This window comes from Anser brachyrhynchus, assembly GCF_964034855.1.
Source record: "Anser brachyrhynchus genome assembly, chromosome: 5".
NCBI lineage: Eukaryota > Metazoa > Chordata > Aves > Anseriformes > Anatidae > Anser > Anser brachyrhynchus.
The window spans coordinates 26,337,167-26,356,470 of NC_137699.1; the positions used below are offsets into that span (position 1 = coordinate 26,337,167).

Below are 19,304 nucleotides of genomic sequence, written 5' to 3' on the forward strand. Positions count from 1 at the left end.
TTCACAGCTTTGCTGGACTTGTACAAGAAATAGCACTTTTCCCCACTCCCTGTAAACAGTCCTCATCCAATTTCATCTTACATGGAGCATGAGCTTTATCTTCCTTTGCAAGAGATATCAGTGACATTTCAAAACCAGTGCAATACGACAAGAATGCACTTCATTTGATGTATCTTTTCTGAACATGACACCTGAAAATCCTCTCAAGTTTTTCCCTTTTTCAAGCTATATGCAGATGAAACTATGCTGTACATGCTACAGTAGCTAGCAGATTGGACCTGTTGAGCATGCACGTGGATTATTTCACCTGACTAGTACTCAAGGCCCCATAGAAGCTTGTCCAAGACAAGCTGGCTTGATTATCTGATATAAAATCATCTCTGAATTAAAACAAACCAACAAAATCCCAACACTTCAATAGGAAATTCAATGAGGATGGATTTCTTCAAATCAAAATCAAAATCAACTAGGAAGAGTGAGCTTTGTATATTTTTAATGACGTTTTAACCAGCCTCTTTGTTTTCAGGTATGTTACAGAGTCCTTTTATTTGGCCCATTGATAAGTGAGTGAAAATATGTATAAAACATAATGCAAAAGACACTCAGATAGAATTCTCATATCACACATACTTTTGGTCTAAAATAGAGCAAAAGCCTTGGTTACATAATTAAATGCACAAGTTCTGCCTCCTACTCAGAGACAGGCTTTCTTGATGTAAAACAATAAGGAACAGAAATGCATGAAACGTTGTACTGATTGTCTAACCCTTTGAAACTGAAGCTGTTTAGCTGAATTACTAAGGTTCAAATCATGCTCAGCAAAGCTGAGTAAGTCTTTACTGTGGCTTGGAAGCTAAATGACCTCTCTTCACCCAATAGTTGAGTTTTTCTTTGACATTTAGCAACTAGTTTTATAACTATGTGACTTTACTTTTGATAAAACAAGGAGAGTGGGGAATAGGGCAGGAGCTCCTCGGGCCAGTTTGTTGAATTAGAACATTACAGGAAATCTTTAAGGAATGAGATTCATACCTGAACCTTCTAATTTCTTTACAGCTTTCCTAAAACACGCTAGACTGTAACACAAAATGAACAACCGGAATGAAAAGGAATCAGAAGAAGGATTGTTTTCATGCAGAATGGAAAAACAAAACAGAACAACAACACAGTTTTGTTCCTTCACCTTCTTGTCAGATTTGAAAGAAATAGAGAATAGAACTGTGATCTTGCTCTATTTTTTGTATGAAATGGTGTATTTCCACCTAGTCTCGAATAAACTCACACCACAAAAACTTACTCTAAGAAAGTAAAACAAATAAACAAAATAAAACAAACAACAAAAAAACTATAAAAAGAACATGGCTTTTACCCAGTGCACAGTCATTAGCTGCTAATGGAAATATATTCCTTGAACTACAACTGGCTAAGAAATAAGCAGCAGGTGCCATACAATAAATATTTTAATTTGCTGATTATAGATGCTTCAGGCAGCAGGAAATAGAATCACATTTTTTGATTTCCACAGTTATGCAGTTTCTGTAACATGTTATCTCTGAACGGATGCATAGGATGAGCATTTGCCCAGCAACAATGGAATGTATTTACAGCATGCCAAATGAGAAAGTGAAAAATTAGAACTACAAGCTTGATCCTTCTGGGAGAAAGCAAATGGATCATTTGGATTTTTTAACGAGTAATTCACATCACAGAAGATTGACCAAAATTTTGCTGCAGATTCTAAAAATGATTAAAGAAAGACTTTCAAATGGTGAACAGATATTACAGCTCTTCTTCCTTAAAGTCACTGTATCTTAACCTATAAGGATGCTGTATGCCAGAGTCAATATAGTACATGAATCTGAGGCCGTGTCAATACGCTTTAGGACTTTACGTTTATCAAGTACATTACAGTTCATTAGGAATCACAAAAACATCCCACCCTCATCTTCAGGATTATACTGTGCCCCAGCTAACTTGTAACTGCAGTGGAAACAATAGTTATCAATAATGACAAAATCTCGCAGCATCATTTGCCCTAAGCTACAACCACCTGTTTATGATTAAACGAGGTTGAAAACTCAGGTGGTGTGGCTGCTAAATTCTTCTTACCCTTAGGAAAATATGAAGATTCCTGTCAGGGCAATACATGGAAACCTGAAATGCAACTGCCTGTCGGCACCTTGTAAATGGATCTCTCAACAGTTTTAGTCAACCTTTAGTGTAGTCAACCTTTTAGTGGTCACAGCACAGTAAAAGAGTAAGAAAATATACACGATCCTGTTCATATTAAATTATATGAACAATAAAAACAAAAATACAGGCACAGAATTAAATTCATATATGAATATATGAATGTAGCATTTCTGAAAATCCATATAGCCTAATTAAAGAATACATACAAAATTTCTGCTATTTTGGAAGAGTCTGCTAGCCTCTACTTTAATCTGGAAATATAACTATGATCTCTTTCCCCTTTGAAAATGTATACCCCTTGACTGTATTTTCCAGTCCCCCTTCCAGCAGTCCCTGGGGCAATCTTGGCTCAGGGAATTGTACTGCAGTGTAACTCCACAGCAGCTGTGGTTTTAGGAGTTGATGGCCAATGGCAAATATTCCATGCAAACAACCTCATCCTCCATCCTCCAAAAGCTACCAGAACTCCAGTTAGCTGTTGAGGCAGATCCCACCACAGAAAAGAAATCCACATCCCATACAGGAACAGCTTAGGATAATCCTCATGACAAGATTCAAAAAGAGATATTGTTCAGTTCCATGACCCCATAATGTCCTCTACAGATATTTTTAACTGTGGTCCGCAAGAACACTCATATACATAAAATTACTCGTGTATATAAGCACTTACAGTAACAGCTTCTATGAAAAGGCTTTGTATTTCCTCAGTATTAGATTGCTGATTTGAGAATCGTTTCCTGCATTATGTTCTACACCACACTATTTGTGATATTTTAAATTTAAAATCACAACAAAGAGTTGCTTGGCTATGAATATTTTGTCTTTATAGATGACAAAATAAATATTTTTTTATTGGGTCTTTTGACATACTTCTAGATTTTTCTGTTGAGAGAGACTATGTGATCTGGAAAGTCAATGTACATGGGATTCAGCTTAGCACATCTGAGCTGAGTCCAGTAATTTGCATTAGACTACATCAACCTTTCAGAAAGATCGTCCAACCTGATTTGAAAGCATCAGAGAAGAATGGACAAACCACAACTACCTTTGCTAACTTCTTTCTGTGGTTAACTAGGCTCATTACTAACAGTTTGGAATTTACTTCTAATTTTAATATCTCTTCTGTTTTTAATTTTCAGATTTTTTTTTTTGTGATACTTTTCCTTGCTAGCTCAAGGAGCCACTTAGTTCCTAGTATTTTCCCTCTCTGAAGCAACTTATTGACTACAATCAAGTTATCTCTTAACATTCTATCTTCATATTTATATGCAAATATATAGGCTTATCTTCATAAGAGAAAAGCCAAAGAGAACTCTCCAGACAGCAAATCCTGAAACCCATTATCATAAATTAATAAAGTCTAAAGGAGTTTAAAGTGAATAAATAATGAGTGAGATCCATAACAAAATTAAACAAGATCCAGACAAGGCCATGAATAAGCAAAAACTAGATGGATATGATTTTCTGACACTTTAATATTAGCCTGGTGCCTAAACACAGATTATGGAGCTGGATTTTCAAAATCACATCAGTGCTGTAATGAGATACATATTTCTTACTTGTTGGGGTGTTTCAGAAATTTCACACCCACACAAGATTAAGGCATCATATCAATATAAATACAGTCTTCCACTGCCTCATATTCATCAGGTAGGAAAGATGTTTAGATCAGAGAAAGAAACTGCTATTTTTTACTAGAATATCAGGGCAGTAAGAATCCTGTGCCTCATATGGAAAACAGAATATTTTGTTCATGTTCTATGTAGAAAACAATTAGACTGGTCAGGGATACCCTGGCTGTTGGAGGAATATCCTCAGCAAGTCAGAAAGTTTGAAATCCTGTATAAGCTCCACCCTTCCTAGAACTGCTGATGCTCAATTATTTTTCTCTCTGCTTTCTGAATATTCCAACCACTGGACTTGCATTTTCCGTATGTACAGAAACTGAAGAACACAGTTTCTGTTTTGTTGAAAAAATGTCTAAGTTAAATACACAAGTATATATATTATTCAAGCTATACACTTACAACCTTAAAATAAAGCACATGGTAAAATACATATGAGTCATGGCAAAACATCTGGGTAGTTCTCATAGATTAATAAAAACACCATGAAAATATAATTTATACTGTAAAAATATCTCAAAGGTGCTAAAAATTCTTTCATTTTACTACCAATAAGTAGTAACATTGTAAATACATTAAACAGCACTTCACAAATTAGAGATTTACTCACCTAAATTGAGTTCTTAATTAGTAAATTAATTCATTAGTAAATTAATTCATTAGCAAACTGATAATCCAGTTTATAAGATAGCAATGTATACATACCATTTTTTGTGTAAAAAGCACCTACTGAGCAACATGGGTTTTAATAGTGTTTTGCTTAACAGACTGTAAGAAGCTTGGCAACAATAGGACAGTAAACAAACAAAGCAAAACAAAAATTCTCATGACAGATCTACTTTGTGGTCACAGAAGCAAATTCCGTGTTGTGTAGAGGTATTTTAAATTAACTAGCTTGGAAAATGGTAACTGCCTTGCTACAGTTGGTTGGCTTAATTTAGTCCATTCTTTACTTTTACTTCCTTGACAACAATGTAGACATTTACCAGAGACTTTTGTTCCCTTCTGTCTTTTTATTTTCTTTCTTTTCCCTTTCTGTACTCCTTTTCTTCACCCCTCAAATTAGAAAGATCCAGTTAAAGTCAGGCACCAAACTAAATTTAAACTTAAAACATAACTTTTGATGACACTTGGTGACCTCAAGATGAATGCTGGTTGATGCCTATTTGTTACATCTGTAGCACCTAGGCATTTCATAATTTAACAGTTTACACAGTATGTAATATCTGTTAATATCTCTTCTTTAATTCAAGTTTAGTTAAGGTCAGCAAGAATACCATTAGTCACGGTTTGATGACACCTCTGGGTACCTGTAGGGGTGTCAGTGTGAAATTTAGCTGATTAATTCCATCCGAGAATCTTAAAGTCTTGAGTAAGAGAATGAGTCAAATGCTCTAGATGCACTTTTTTTCTACTTCACTTAAAAACAGTATAACTACTAGTAGACAATTTAAGTCACAGGTGAAATTGTAAGCTAAACCTCCATCTTGAGAGAAAGGTTGCAACAACTAGAGATATGGAAGAAATAATGCCTCTGTGCTACATAAGTTTTGAAGACTTCTGAAAAATAGCCTAAATTCTTAAAACTTTGGCTAGTTAATAATCTGAAAAAAAAATTATAAATCTGATCAAGGAATGCTTTACATCAAAAATTTTAATTTTAACCCCTTTTTATATACATTTTTCAACATTTCAAAATGAAAAGTCAGTCTGAACTGAAAAATGAAACTTCACATACAGAAATTTTGAAACAGGCTATTTCAATAATTTAAAAACTTCTTGCCATAATATATTTTAATGAGAATTTTCAAGATCAATTCTTTTTCACAAACATTGCTACTTTTGTTGATTAGTATTCCAAATAAAACATTTCATTGAAAAATTCCCAATTAATTCAAATTGCAATATACACTATCTTCGTGATAGAAAACCATATCAAAATTCAACAGTTGTTTGCTTAAAGACTCATCAGAATTGCCTTGCTTGCTCTTGTTCTTTGGTTGTTATAAGCATTATTGCTCCTGTTATTTATCACTGATAATATTGGAAATAAATGTAGTTTATCTATTTGGTGTAAGACAGAAAACTTGGAATGATAGAACCAAACAAATCTTTGTAATTTATTTTTCTGCAATGGAAATAGTGGAACTAAAACTTAGTTATTTTTGTTGGTCTATTATTGACTGTTTTCATAAGAATTATGCTTACGTTTCTCAAGTATATCCATAGCAGCTAGATACTCCAAAACATACTGGGCAATCTTGATTCCCTTATTTTTATGTATGCAAGAATGAGAGAGAGACTCATTTAAGAAACCTGTAATATATGAAATCTTCAAGCTACATTCACCAACAACTGAGCAACAAGTGTTCATTTCTATTGATGAAGTTGTCTCACATGTATCCTTTCTGTTTACTAAGTGAAAGGACTAATGCCTTGCCCACAGTGTCTTTTGTACTTGGTTCTTTACCTAATTTATCTTCCTATCCAATTTCAGATACCATTATCATAAAGAAGGGGATTTCTCTCTTATGGACAGAAGAAGCATATTCTCTCCATTTTTTCTTCATATTTATAGGCCATTATCATGCTTGTATTTAACTGTCAATTTTCTGTTTTATGTTAAATTAACTTCTGCTTCAAGATCTTTACTTCTAAGAGTCTGAATCCTTAAAATGCAGTCAGAATCTTCAAGCAACAGTGGATGTTCGGTGGATTTTTTTTCAGGCTCTGTTACTTCACAGGCAATTATGACAATGTTACAGGATGACAGCAAACTCTTATTTCTTCCTCAAGTTTTACTTTTAAAATTATTATATATATATATATTCTGGATACATTCTTCACATAAATATAGCAGGACAAGACCAGGCTGCAAAATATATGTTAGAGAGAATTATTAATTTTTTAACAGAAAGCTTTCAATAGATTTGAAAGCCAGAGATTAAATGGCAAGTGTATAACTTCATGGAGACACACTGTTATATTTTAGCTCAATGAATAATAAAGACATCATTTTATGGAACTGGTAGTTTCAATACATGCTGAAATAAAAATATATTTCTTAATCATTTTTCTTTTGGAGCTCAGAATTTAGGAAATGTTAAATTGAAACCATAAAAATAATGAATCAGTTATGCCATTGATCATACAGCTAAAGAATTTGAAGCTATTCCTTTTAATGTGCAAAATATTGCTTTCATTTCAATGTGTGGCATAAGCTGAGGCTTCTATAAAAATATTTATAGTAAAATACAGAATAAATCTATAACTATATTTAATCAATTTTAGAAAGGTGCATCCAATACTCAAGACACTGTAAAATTACTTACTGCTGAAGTAAACAAAAAAATATTATGTAATAGTCCTTTGTGAGCTGAATGGCATATTCACTCTAATCTACACAAAGCCCTGTAAATAACCTACAGGTTGTTAGTCATTACTTAACCCAGCATCCAAAATTCTCATTTTAGCTTTTCCATATTATTGCATTACATATAGAGTACTTTAAATAACCATTAACAACCAGATGCATTTTAAGCAATGTGAGGAAGAATTACAGAAAATCATTCTGAATTCCCAAGTAAAAAACACCTTAGAACTCCTTCCTCTGAAAGTACAAACTCCTTTGAAGGAACTGAAAAATCTTTAGTGGATTGTCTTGGAACAGATCAGCAAAGCAGAATTCAATAGCTAACATAAGGTGCTCCCTGGGCCACGGGTGTAGTAAAGCATCATGAAAAGTATTAAGACACGCTATCATTTTCATCTTTCTTCTCTCAGTTGGCAGTCACGTTGGCTTCCTTCTGACGTAGTCTTTCTTTCTGTTGTTAAAAAAAAGTGCTTTATTATCATTCTTTCCTCTAATTTTCCATCTTCTCTCAAGTTGCCATAAGCATTTAGTCTAGAATACTAAGAAGTACTGAATGAGTCACAGCAGATTAGAGTTTTCCTTAATTCAAAAAAAACCACAAAAAAAACCCCTCCTGGAACACTCAAGGGAGGCTCTCAACCACTGCATTACTTACTGTAGGGAAACTAAGCTTGCTTTAGCTACTCAGTTGTCAAATACCGTGTGCCTTTAAAAATACCCCGACTAACCAGCATCTCTGTGAAGACTAGTGCAGCTAGAGAAAACTAGATACATTTCTACTGTGACTCTTAACACCTTTTGTCCAGAACGGTTTCTGCTGACATAAAGACTCTAATTTAGCATTAGGCAGATTGTGTTGTCTAATGACCTCTTCGTCTTCCCAACAAAGTTTAGTCAATCATACCTCTGCCGCCTGTCCTGCAATTGATATGCTGTGTTGGGAATGGAAATAATATACCGATTCCTTCATGAACATTTCCTTCCCTTAATCTCTCGCATCCCATAGTTTAAGAAATGTGACTCTAACATCTTTGCCTTGCATAAAGATAAAAAACATTTTTATCTACAGTGTCAATTATTAGTCCTCTTTTTGTGACCTATGAAAAAAACTGGGAAACAGTAAGGAACAAAATGGGGATTCAATCCCTTCTACCATATTCAACAGAGCAAACAACATTTTGTAAGGTTTTGAAGAAAAGAAGACACTTGCCCATTGGGCAAATATATACAGTGAGCCCCAATGCATTACATAGCATGAAAGAAAATACAAGAGACTTTAGTGGCAGAGGGGAAATAACCAGAAAAGCAGCGCTCATTGTATTTTGTTATCTCAAACAGCAGAACCATGCTTAGGCACATCTAAACCATGCTTTAATTTTAATTATTGTAGGGCATTACTGTAGGGCATAAGCCTAAAGACTTTTCTTTGGGAAGACTAACAACTTGCTATGCTTAAACTGTCAAAGCATACTATATCACACTTCAACAAGAACAAAAACCCACCATCATCCTGAATGACAAGAACAGTGTCACAAAAAACATTCTGAATGTCATGCTGAGAAACACATCATACCAGGCTAGCTGTAGGATTGATTTTCTTTGTTTCAACTTTCTTCTCTGCAGTCAACTTGCTTACTGATTGCTGAGCCACTTTAATTCTGAAACAAGATATGTACAAAAGACATCGTTAGGTTCAAAGAAATTAAAACTGCTCTAAGTCTGCTTGTTATATACTTTATGTGCAAGAACCATCACCACCAACCTTTTTAGGCACATTAGCCAAACAAAGTTCTAATTACTACTCAAAGGCACTTTGTAAAGTACCAAAAAGTAGAACAGAGTACATTCTCAACTGAAGAGAAAATCAAAAGCACAGTTTGTCTGCATTGCTCACTGAAAACCCCACTAGGCAAACAACTTCTCCCTTCTTGCAGGATCTGGGTTTTATGGAATATCTTTCTCACTAAGACAGCTGCAGTATGAAGGCAAGATACTCCTATGAAAAAAACAAACCACAAGCTAGCTGGCTAGATCTTTTGTATATATAGTATATACCATTTTAGTGGGCCATTTGCCAGGCTACACATTTTATTTCCTTTGAAAACCTTGAAGTGAAAGCATCTGCCAGTTTTTTCCTTAATGTTTTCCCTGTTGCTTTACATGGAATTGCCTGGCCAGTCTCACTGATGTGGCGATAGGAGCAGAGGCAATTTAGAAGAGGCTCTTGCCTATGGATAGTTAAGGCAGTCTTGTGTACAGCTACAGACCGGTCTGCTAAATGCACTACTGAGATCAGGGGAAAGAGGATCACATCTGATTCCATTATTTCTATTCTTGCCTTTTTCTCTCAGGGTCTTGCAGACCCTAAATCCTTTGTTTCTGCTGGGATTAAATGAGAAGAACCCAATCAGAAGTTTTATCAAGAGAAAAAGGAGAAACAGAAACGGACAAAACAAGTCATTTTTTTTAACAAAAGCGGACTTCATTCTCCTCTTACAGAAAGGAAAGGGCAGGGGAAGTTATGTGCTAAACAGTGATAAAAAGGAAAGAAAATTCCTTGGACTCCTGAGACAGGATCTGGCCAGCTATCAGTGCCTTTAAAATGCTGATGTTCTAGACACCTACTTTACAATTCTATACACAAAATGTAGAGGGAAAGAAGTTGCAAGTCAGTTTTTACAAGCAAGAACTCAGCAACCCAGTTTTCACTACTGCACACAAAATCAGTCTTTTACTATAAACAACACATTTCTTGGCACTCTGGAAGTGAAAAATTGTATTTTCTTCTCCTATTTTTTTTCCACTAGTAGAAATAATTGTTATGGCCAGTCAAAAAGTATTTAAAATACCATGTCCAGTTCAAGCTACTTTTGACACGCTCAATTTTTGAGGAATTTTGGAACAAAAGCAAAAAGGAAAGTGGATTATAGCTGCAATTACTGATACGTATTTCCTTGCTGTAACACTAGCAGCAAAACAGATTCTGGACATCTTTTTAAAAATACAGAACGTATTCATAAGTTCCTCATTGTGTTTATCAAAGTTCAATGTTGGAAACTAACATTCCTTGTCTGAGGTATGCATTTCAGAAGCTTCTCCTGGGTAGTTATTGGTGTTGTCTCACTTTTCAGTGCTTAAGAACAGCAGGAAACAGTTACACTACCTTTAAGTGATCTTATTTCCAACCCTGTTTAGCTACAACATTGATTCAAGCTGTAAGCACACCCTCAAATACGCCAATATGAAATTACTATTCTGTACATTTTTAAACATATCTGCACTCTTTTTAGAACGTAATTAGTTTTCTCTGTTTCCACAAGTAAACAACTAAGCTGCAACATACCATTCCATCTTTTTACAGTTTTTCGTTAATCACTACAGTTTGCTCCTTTATGATAGATGACAGTGGCCACTGGACAGCATGCCATTCCTCACAGCTAAAAAGTTTATGCAAAGATGATAATGCATTTCAAGTGACAGTATTCAGGTTTAGCACAATCATATGGACGGATCAATTTCTAAACTCTTCCCTATTTCCACCACATTTTTATTTTCTATCACATTCTCTTCAGTCCTAGGAGTGTTTTCTGAATAATTTTTAAATGTTTAGTGTCTACATTTTCATCTGAAGGGAGAATTCTAGGGATTATAAACTTTTGGACTTGAAAAGAAAATTATGCTCATCACTGATTTAGGCGGAGCTCTGTGTATTTTATTCCATACTTGCACCACTGCCAGGAAACCTGGAATTTTTAAAATAGAATGAATAGTTTGGAATACAGAATAAAAATAAACCAGCTCACTAACATGATTTGAATCATGTGATATTTGGCTCATAAAAATGACAGACATTATATATTACTCTTTGGTCTCCTAGGGAGTAAAGAAATCGCTTTGTTAACATATGACTAATAAGATTAGTAGGCATTCTCGGAAACGTAAGTGCATAATTTAAGATGAATGTAATTCTTTGGGATTTTAAAAGTAAAATAGTTCGGTTTTAATAAAACAGTTAGCTCAGTAATTACATCAGTGAAACACCACAATGCAAAGGTGTCTAATAAATAAAAATGATTCTTTGTTACACATGGGTAGGATACTAGGACTGGCTATTGTGTCTGGAAGCACTGTCCTTGAAATGAGAAAAATGAAATGGTATGAAAACCATCCAAATTCAAAATCATCAATTTGTTTAGTGGCAGAAGTCTAATCTTTGTATTCCTTGCCCTTGTTTCACTTTCATGAAAAAACTTTAGAAACGAACATGTAACTTACAAACACACAATATCTTTTATCCTCATCTAAAAATGAATGTGTGCATTATATTTGTCTGACACTGTTACTGAAACAGGTAAGTAAAAATAAACAAATCACTTAAAAAACAATTATCTAGTGACTAGACAATTTTTGCTAATAAGACTTTGGTATGCCTCTTTGCTGTTCACTCTTTTTTTTTTTTGTACTACCTTTCCCTAGCACAAATAAAAATAATTACGTTTGTATAAAACATATAATAGTATAACTTTATTAGAAAAACTTTTCATTTTTTTTTCAGATTATACTTTCAGAAATATATTAAAATCAAAAGTAAAATTAGAGATAAGGTACAGAAAGAACTACATATAAAGTACAATTGAAAGGATAGAACTAAACTACCAATTATTTTCTGATGTTGTCTTAGACACACATATTATGTCATTAGTCAATGTGCAAACATACCACACAATATGCTACTATTTTCAGTTACTATTATAAAGTTGTTCAAGGTAGTAGACATAGCTTATGAGAATTTATATAGATGTTAATTGTTTAACTTCTTACAAAAATATAACTTCCTCATCTACTTTTAATTCTTCAGCAACTACTTGTTCAAAGTTTAAGTAAAACAAAAGCTAAGTGACAAAGTCAAAATGTAAGTTAAATAAATATTCTGTTAAATTTCCCTTCTTACTTGTAACTGCAGTTATATTAGATGATAATGAAGGCAACCAATTTTAACATTGTATACTTTATAGAAATTTGATGAAAAAGAAATTTTTTAAAAATAGAAGGAATGCCTTGAAGTCTTGTGTTAAATACAAGGGCCAACAAAACGTCTTAAGACTTTCAAAAACATTACTGAAACATTTACTACAGACGTACTGTACTAAGTAGTTTCTTAGTGAAAATGAGTGAGGTTTACAAAATATGGACTTAAAATGGTTACTCACTTTATGCTACTTGAGTTCATTTGTTACTTACGTGTTACTTGAAACACCACACAGAAGTTGGGAGAACATGCAGAATTTTACATAGTAAAAGGGCTCCCTAGGGAGGTCGGGAAATCAGTAAGGTAGTACAATAACCAGCAGGAAAGACAACAGGTACTGATACATTCTCTAGATTTAGGAAAGTTCAGTTAATATACATAATTAGTCTGACAAGAGTCTCCTCAAGAGCCTTGAGAAACAGGAGCAGAATCTAGCTCTGAAACAGAGCTTCACAATTTTCAACGTGCAGGCATAGGCTGAAAAACATGAACCAAACATTGCACCAACCACTATATATCCCTTTCTTCTGAATTTTTGTTGTGTGAATTAATGTGCATAGGAGCAGCTCACATGAACAGAGCCATGACCACGAGGGAGAGTCTGGAGACGTGCAAAGGAACAGACTCAACAAAATTATATTTTTTTTCCTGTATCAGTATTAAATAGCATAGGAAGACACATTAGCTTGTGTAAAGACTAGCTTGTCTTTACAGAAAACAGATGAAGATTTACTTCTGTCAGGGTCACCTCAGTGGAGACCTGCTTTTTTAATGCATGTTTTATAATCTTCTCAAATAGAGTAGGCAATAAAATCATAGATATTCCTCACACATTGTGTTTTGGGCAGAATGAATCAGTGAATGACATAATCTAGGTCTACTTACCATTCCAAGACATTAAACACTAATAGCTTTTGGTGTTTCAGTGTGTTGCAGAGAAGAAAAGATAAGAATTAAAGAATGTGAGTCAATTCAGCTTTAAAATCTGATCAGCTGCAATATGGATGCATTCAAAAGAAACACTGCTCTCATTCAAGAGTGAGCAAAGGAGGTCAATATACCCTAATGAACAGAGAATATGTGGTGTCAACTGTAATACTGAGCAGGATGGCACAGTACCACACAATATGGAAAACAAAACTGAATGAAGTGATCAAAACGTAATAAAAACATATATATATATATTTAAATGTATTTTATAACTGGGAACATAGTAAACTTATACATAAGCTTGTATTTATAAAATATCTCCCTCATAAGCTCATGAAAGTAGTTTTCCTCCTCACAGGCAAAAATATGATCAAACTTAGATCAATAGGATCTAAGCAGATAAACTCTTGTCTTCTTCACTTGTGCTTCTCATTGAGTCAGAGAGCAGAAGGTGTGAGCTGGCCCATTCTGTGCTCCAAAGCCCGCAGTCGGGATACATAAAATCCCTTCTAAGCAAGCCAATTGCTACTCAGGTATGTTCAACCCTTACTGGTGTGTAAAGACAGACAAAATTATCTGGTTCTCTCTCAACTCCTGATATTCTGGAATAATCCATTCTCTTTGGTGCTATAGCTCCTTCCCTGCAGCTGGTGGATTATGTGGATAGCTGAGGGTTATGAAATAGCTTGGAATGATCACTCCACTTGAGCTTTCCATGACATAAAGTTCAAACTTCTCCCATAAGACTGTGTTGGCACAGGAATTGTTGTGCAATTCAAATCTTCTGATATGGGTGGAGATGAACAAGCAGGGGCAGCTATGGTCAACATCAAGTGTTCAACCTAGAGCCAAGCTGCATACCCACCTCAAATCCTTAAACACAGCTAAACAGTGACTCCCTCTGAGAGACTAAGAAATACCCCCATAGCTCAACTACCTTTCATGTGTTACATGCCTTACTGCTCTCAGTCATACGATAATTTCTGTATGTAGACCATAAACTAACCCTTAAGTAACAGCACAGCTTCCTGAAAACACTGTAAGCCCATAAAACATGGCAGCCTACACTTCAGTCTTAAAATTTTAGAAGACAGATGCCTGTATATTACTTGGCCTGGCAGATTATTTGACGGAGTCCTCGCTTAGCTTCACAATCAGGAGCCTTCTATCAGACTTTGAAGTTTGAACACTCCACTTCTATTATTGTGTTGTACAATACAATTGGCTACTCACGCTTTCAGTCAAGCCTTCTGAAAAGAACTTAATCATTATTGATCAAATCTTTAAACTGTATTTAGAATAAATGTTCATTAACTAATTTAGCACATACATAGCAAAATCTATGTTCTCAGTGGAATTTGACTCCAAAACCTCAAATTGCTAACATACTTGGTTTGCTTCTAGTTTTTCTGGATCTACTGTCAATATTTTGATTATCTGTTTACAGGTGAGAAATTTCAGCTCTGTAATCACAAGAAAAAAAAAATCTAATTCTATGCCTTTATGAAAGCTGGTGCTAAAGAAAAAGGAAACAATAGGGCAAAAAAGGTTTAAACAGGTCAGATTAAAAATATGCTTCAGTCCATTTGAGCTGCGTACTAGTAAATACCTAGGAGCATGTAAGGACAGCCAAAGCATTCAGTGATAATCCCCAGAATACTTTCGCAGCTGGAAACTCTTTTCACATTTAACGGTCCTTCATAGATTTTTCTAATATGAATTTGTAGTGTCACCATTCAGAAGCAATGCAAACTTTTGACACCTGGGACATCTGGTGGCAATGTGTTCAACAGATTAAGTATGCCTACTGTAAAGATGCATCATTGCATTTGGGTTGCACCAGTCACTTGCCAGTTTCATTTGATTCTTTTCAACTGTAGTATTAGATGAGGTATGTAATGACTATTTCCCATTTGCCCTTCATGCCTGTACAGTTGTCTATTGTATCCTTTTCATTAGGTTCTTTTCCAAGCCTATAAATCCCCCTTTATTTAAACAGTTCCTTATGCAGAAGCTATTCTGTACCTGATCATCTTACTCTTCTCTCACCATATCCTGCTGGAAAGGAAGGGAGCAGAACTACACATAGATAACTGTAGATTTATATAATGATTCAGTAATGTTTTCCGTTTTGTTGTACGTTTGTTCCCTAATAACACTTAAAAAGAAAACACTGCTTTTCTTTCCAAGAGCAAGAGCCTTAAGGCAGCACCTTGCCAGATCTGCTTTATGGAAACTAGCCATTTTTGTTTTGCCACACAGGCCTGTAAATCATAATTGTCTCCTTGATTTGTCCTATAGCTATACTTCAACCTCAGAAGTAGGTAAAAACTTTTTTTTCTCTGTCTGCCTTGCTAAACAATTTGGTACAACTTTTTATTAATTCATGTTGCAATTCATCAGCTACTTCAACTCTGCCTTTCTCATATAGAAAAAAGGCTACATTGGCCACCTAATTTCTACTCAAAATGCTTATAGAATGTAGCCATGAAGAATACCACTTTTTTCTTTTTTCTTCACTCAACCAGATAAGCAGATTTTATGATAGCTGGATGATGCCCTTTTTTGCAGTTGGACTAATGCTCAGTACAGTGTGTTCTGCCATAGTACATTTTGATCAAAACAGCTGCAAATCTGGATTCTCACATTTTTTTATTCATTGTCTTAGGTGACAGACACAAGACAATCAATAGACAAAGGTTTTGAGGGAGCGAAAACTGGCAAAAGAAAAGGATAGAGAAAGAATATGACTACCCTGGTACTGAGGGGAGACTGCTTAGCATTTCTCCCTTTGAAATAAGAACACAGAGAGGTGTCCCAGACTTCACCACTGCTCAGAAATATTTAACCTATCACCTCCAACTCAGTAGGCCAGATTCCAAAACTACTGTGAAATATATATGGCATGAATGCTATTGCACTACAGTGATTATATAATGTGTAAGCATCAACAAAATATATGAATGAAAGATTTGTACTGTTTAGAGGTTCCAGACAGGATGTTACCATCTGTGAGATACTATAGGTTACACTGAAGCAACACATTATTGAAAACAACAGGTTTAATTACTTTCCCACCAAAAGCACATTAATATGTGCATGATATTTAGACCTGTAATAATATGCAGACCTGTATAAGCATTAGTACCAAAATCACTTTGGTTTATGCAGCCACAGCCTCTAATGCCAGCATTTTCAATCAGGTTCTAGCTGCCATCTTCAGATACACGGCAAACCTTTATTGCTTAATTTTGGCTCTGGTGCCTTAGAGTTTTTGGTATTTTTCAAGTTTTTATTTGTTTTTCTAAAGAATAACAACTTGATTTTGTAAGTCATGCACACATTCTTTATCAAGTAGTTACCTTATATTTGTAATGTCATTGGAATTTCATCTGGCTTATGCATTTTCTTATTCCAAGTACCTGTATAATGTTTTATGCTTTTCATTATTATGCTTATAATGCTATATGCTATAATATTATGCTTTTCATTAATTTCCCCATTCCATGTCATCGAGTTGTGCGCATGTGCAGAGAATCATGATAGGTACTATGATAAGATAGGAAGATTATGATTATAATATGCTAGAAGTGTTGGCACTACAACTGTATAACACAGCCTTATGTAAAATTTCCCCATTTCTAGAAGACACAGTTACGGGAATTCACTTTTAAAATCAAGTTATAAAGTAAATCTGGTCATCTAAAAGTTGTATAACATCTTGAACCAAAGATTATTTTTCCTCCTTGGTCACTGTAATATTGAAAATGAAAATACAATTCACTAGTTCCTCTGTGGCAAGTGTTTCTGTCAAATTTCAGTCATTTCTAAGGTGCAAAATAGCCTCATAGATTAGCTTACTTGATGGTTAAAGATTCTAAATATTCTGTTGGCCAGCATTTTTATGAGCTTTTGCAATTCACAGGGTATCTCTTATGATCATGTAGTGTTACAAACAAGAACTCCCCAAGCTTACTCTCTTCATGTTCAGAAACAGTGAGCAACCAATACAACTCATTCTGTATTTAGTAAATTAACATCAGAAAAGAAAGAAGTAGAAAAGTATAGCCAACTCCAATTTACTATAATAAACAAATATTTACTGGGCACTGTTCAGTGTCTTTCTTACTGTTCAGACGTTTTCCTCTTTAATATTAGCAACTTACACTGCTACATTCAGACCTTCTGCTTTTTGAACCTGTTACTGCTTTTGTGCCAAAAAAGTCACTATAGCTTTTTTCATAAGATTAAGCTGAGACCATCGACATGCTTTGTGACAGAGATAAATTTCAAGAACAAAAAAGGTGTTAAAAAGGGACTTTTCATAAATAGGACTTGCCCTATTTTTAAAATGTAGCATGTATTTCTGTTCATTAAATAATGATAATGTCTTCTCCAGCCATCGAGACAAACTTTGGTTCTCTTTTTTCTTTTCTGATTTCTGTTCCTGAGCTATGAAATTTGTATATATGTTCTATCTAAAAGAAATGGCTTAATCCAGTATGGCAACTATGCTGTAATCTTACCTTTGTGTAAGATATATGGTATGTACAGTGTAAGCAGTGAGAAAAATTAACAGCAATAATTCCTTTCATATATAGGTATTTCATATGTAAAGCATAAACACAATGATAATCCTTGTCACACTTATTCTGCAAAACGTGCAATCACATTTTGTGATTACAATAGTCACTGCAAACTACTTCGTATTTTTTCTATATTTATACTTTTTCTCTACATTCAGACTTGTCTAGAATATTCTCTTGAAGTATACTTTAGCAGATCTTGAATGCTTTAATAGATTTATGGGTAGGCATTCACATCAATTAAATGTATTCAAGTTGTTATTTATACACACTTGTTTTGATTCTGAATGCACAGACATACCTACTGAAAATAAAATTAATAGTCTAAAAAAAGGAAGTGAGACTGGAATTATATGCAATCCACCATGGTATAAGTGCACTGTTGCCAGAAAAATATACCTTCATTTTAGTCTTCAATTTGGTTAGCATCTCAAAACTTCATAAACAGAAGAAAGCAAAAAACTTGATGTACCTGGACGCACACATACACTAAATTTAAAGGTTCTTTCATTTCCTTTCAAATTTTCTTCATTTTATCTCTACAGTCATTTATTTATTGTATCTATCTAAGTTTGTTAGCTATCTGTAATTCTGTCTTGCTTTTCTAAATGGTGTGCAAATTTTGTCCAGGAAAGCGACAATGATTCAACTATATCTTACAGGCAGCTAATTTATTTTCATGGTAGGTTAAGTGCGGGGCAGCTCAGTTAAAGTGTTTCCCTTACTTTACAAAAAAGCCTCATAGAAATCTAATTAGATTTCTACAGTTGTGTTACATTTAGGAGCCAAGTAGATTTTAGACAAAACAGGCTCTTGCAGCTGAGGTTGTCATTTTCTTAAAGGTGGTATCCTTTTTTCATGAAATTCAGATATTTTAAAGCTTCTGTTATGCAACCCAAAGTAGCTTGTTTTCAGCATAAAATTTTAATTTTGGAATATATCTTTTGATTTAGTTTCACTACTATGAATTTTAAGCTTATACATTTTTAATGATAGATTTGGTATGGCATAATGGTACATACTATAATTAATGTTTCAATTTTCTGAGCTGTATTTAATGAGAGAGAAATTAAAACCCAATATTAATATTAACATAACCCTATAAATATAAGCAATGAAATCCATATTTAGGTATCTACATGCCTAGTCTAATTCAGATCCATTTTATGCTTCTGCAGCTCATCCTGAAATTTGAAAGGTAAGGTAATTGTAAAAGTATTTACATAAGGATGTCAATGCTTCAGTTTCAGAACCCAAGATTGAAAATATTGACTTCTACTATCAATTTTTCCTCTTTAAAATTTCCTTCACAACAAAATAATTGGTTGAAGATGAGCAGTTTTTTTTAATTACAATCTCTAAAAATGCAAAACAAACAGTGAATCCAATTAATTAGCCAGTTAAGGAAGACAGCTGTCCATTCCTGTCATACTAAGGTTTTTAGTTACCAGTGTTCACAATGACTCTTAGCTTTCTTTCAAAATTTCTTGGACAGCAGTTCATCAACTGTTAGTCTCGTACTTCATAAAACAGAAACCTAAAAAGGTCATGACTTCACAGGACATTTT

The 19,304-nt window shown here is 34.3% G+C and overlaps 1 protein-coding gene across 4 annotated transcripts in view; it reads right to left on the reverse strand.

The window, feature by feature from the left end:
- Nucleotides 1–476: 476 nt before the first annotated feature.
- FMN1 (formin 1) overlaps nucleotides 477–19,304 on the reverse strand; it is a 211,646-nt gene continuing 192,818 nt past the window's right edge. For all 4 annotated transcript variants that reach the window (XM_080595284.1, XM_080595283.1, XM_080595282.1 and 1 more), the window contains 2 exons: nucleotides 8,765–8,849; nucleotides 477–7,642 (listed from right to left, as the gene is read on the reverse strand). In XM_080595284.1, the coding sequence (XP_080451410.1) occupies nucleotides 7,598–7,642; nucleotides 8,765–8,849 (130 nt within the window). In that variant the 3' untranslated portion in view covers nucleotides 477–7,597. The remainder of the gene's footprint in view (nucleotides 7,643–8,764; nucleotides 8,850–19,304) is intronic.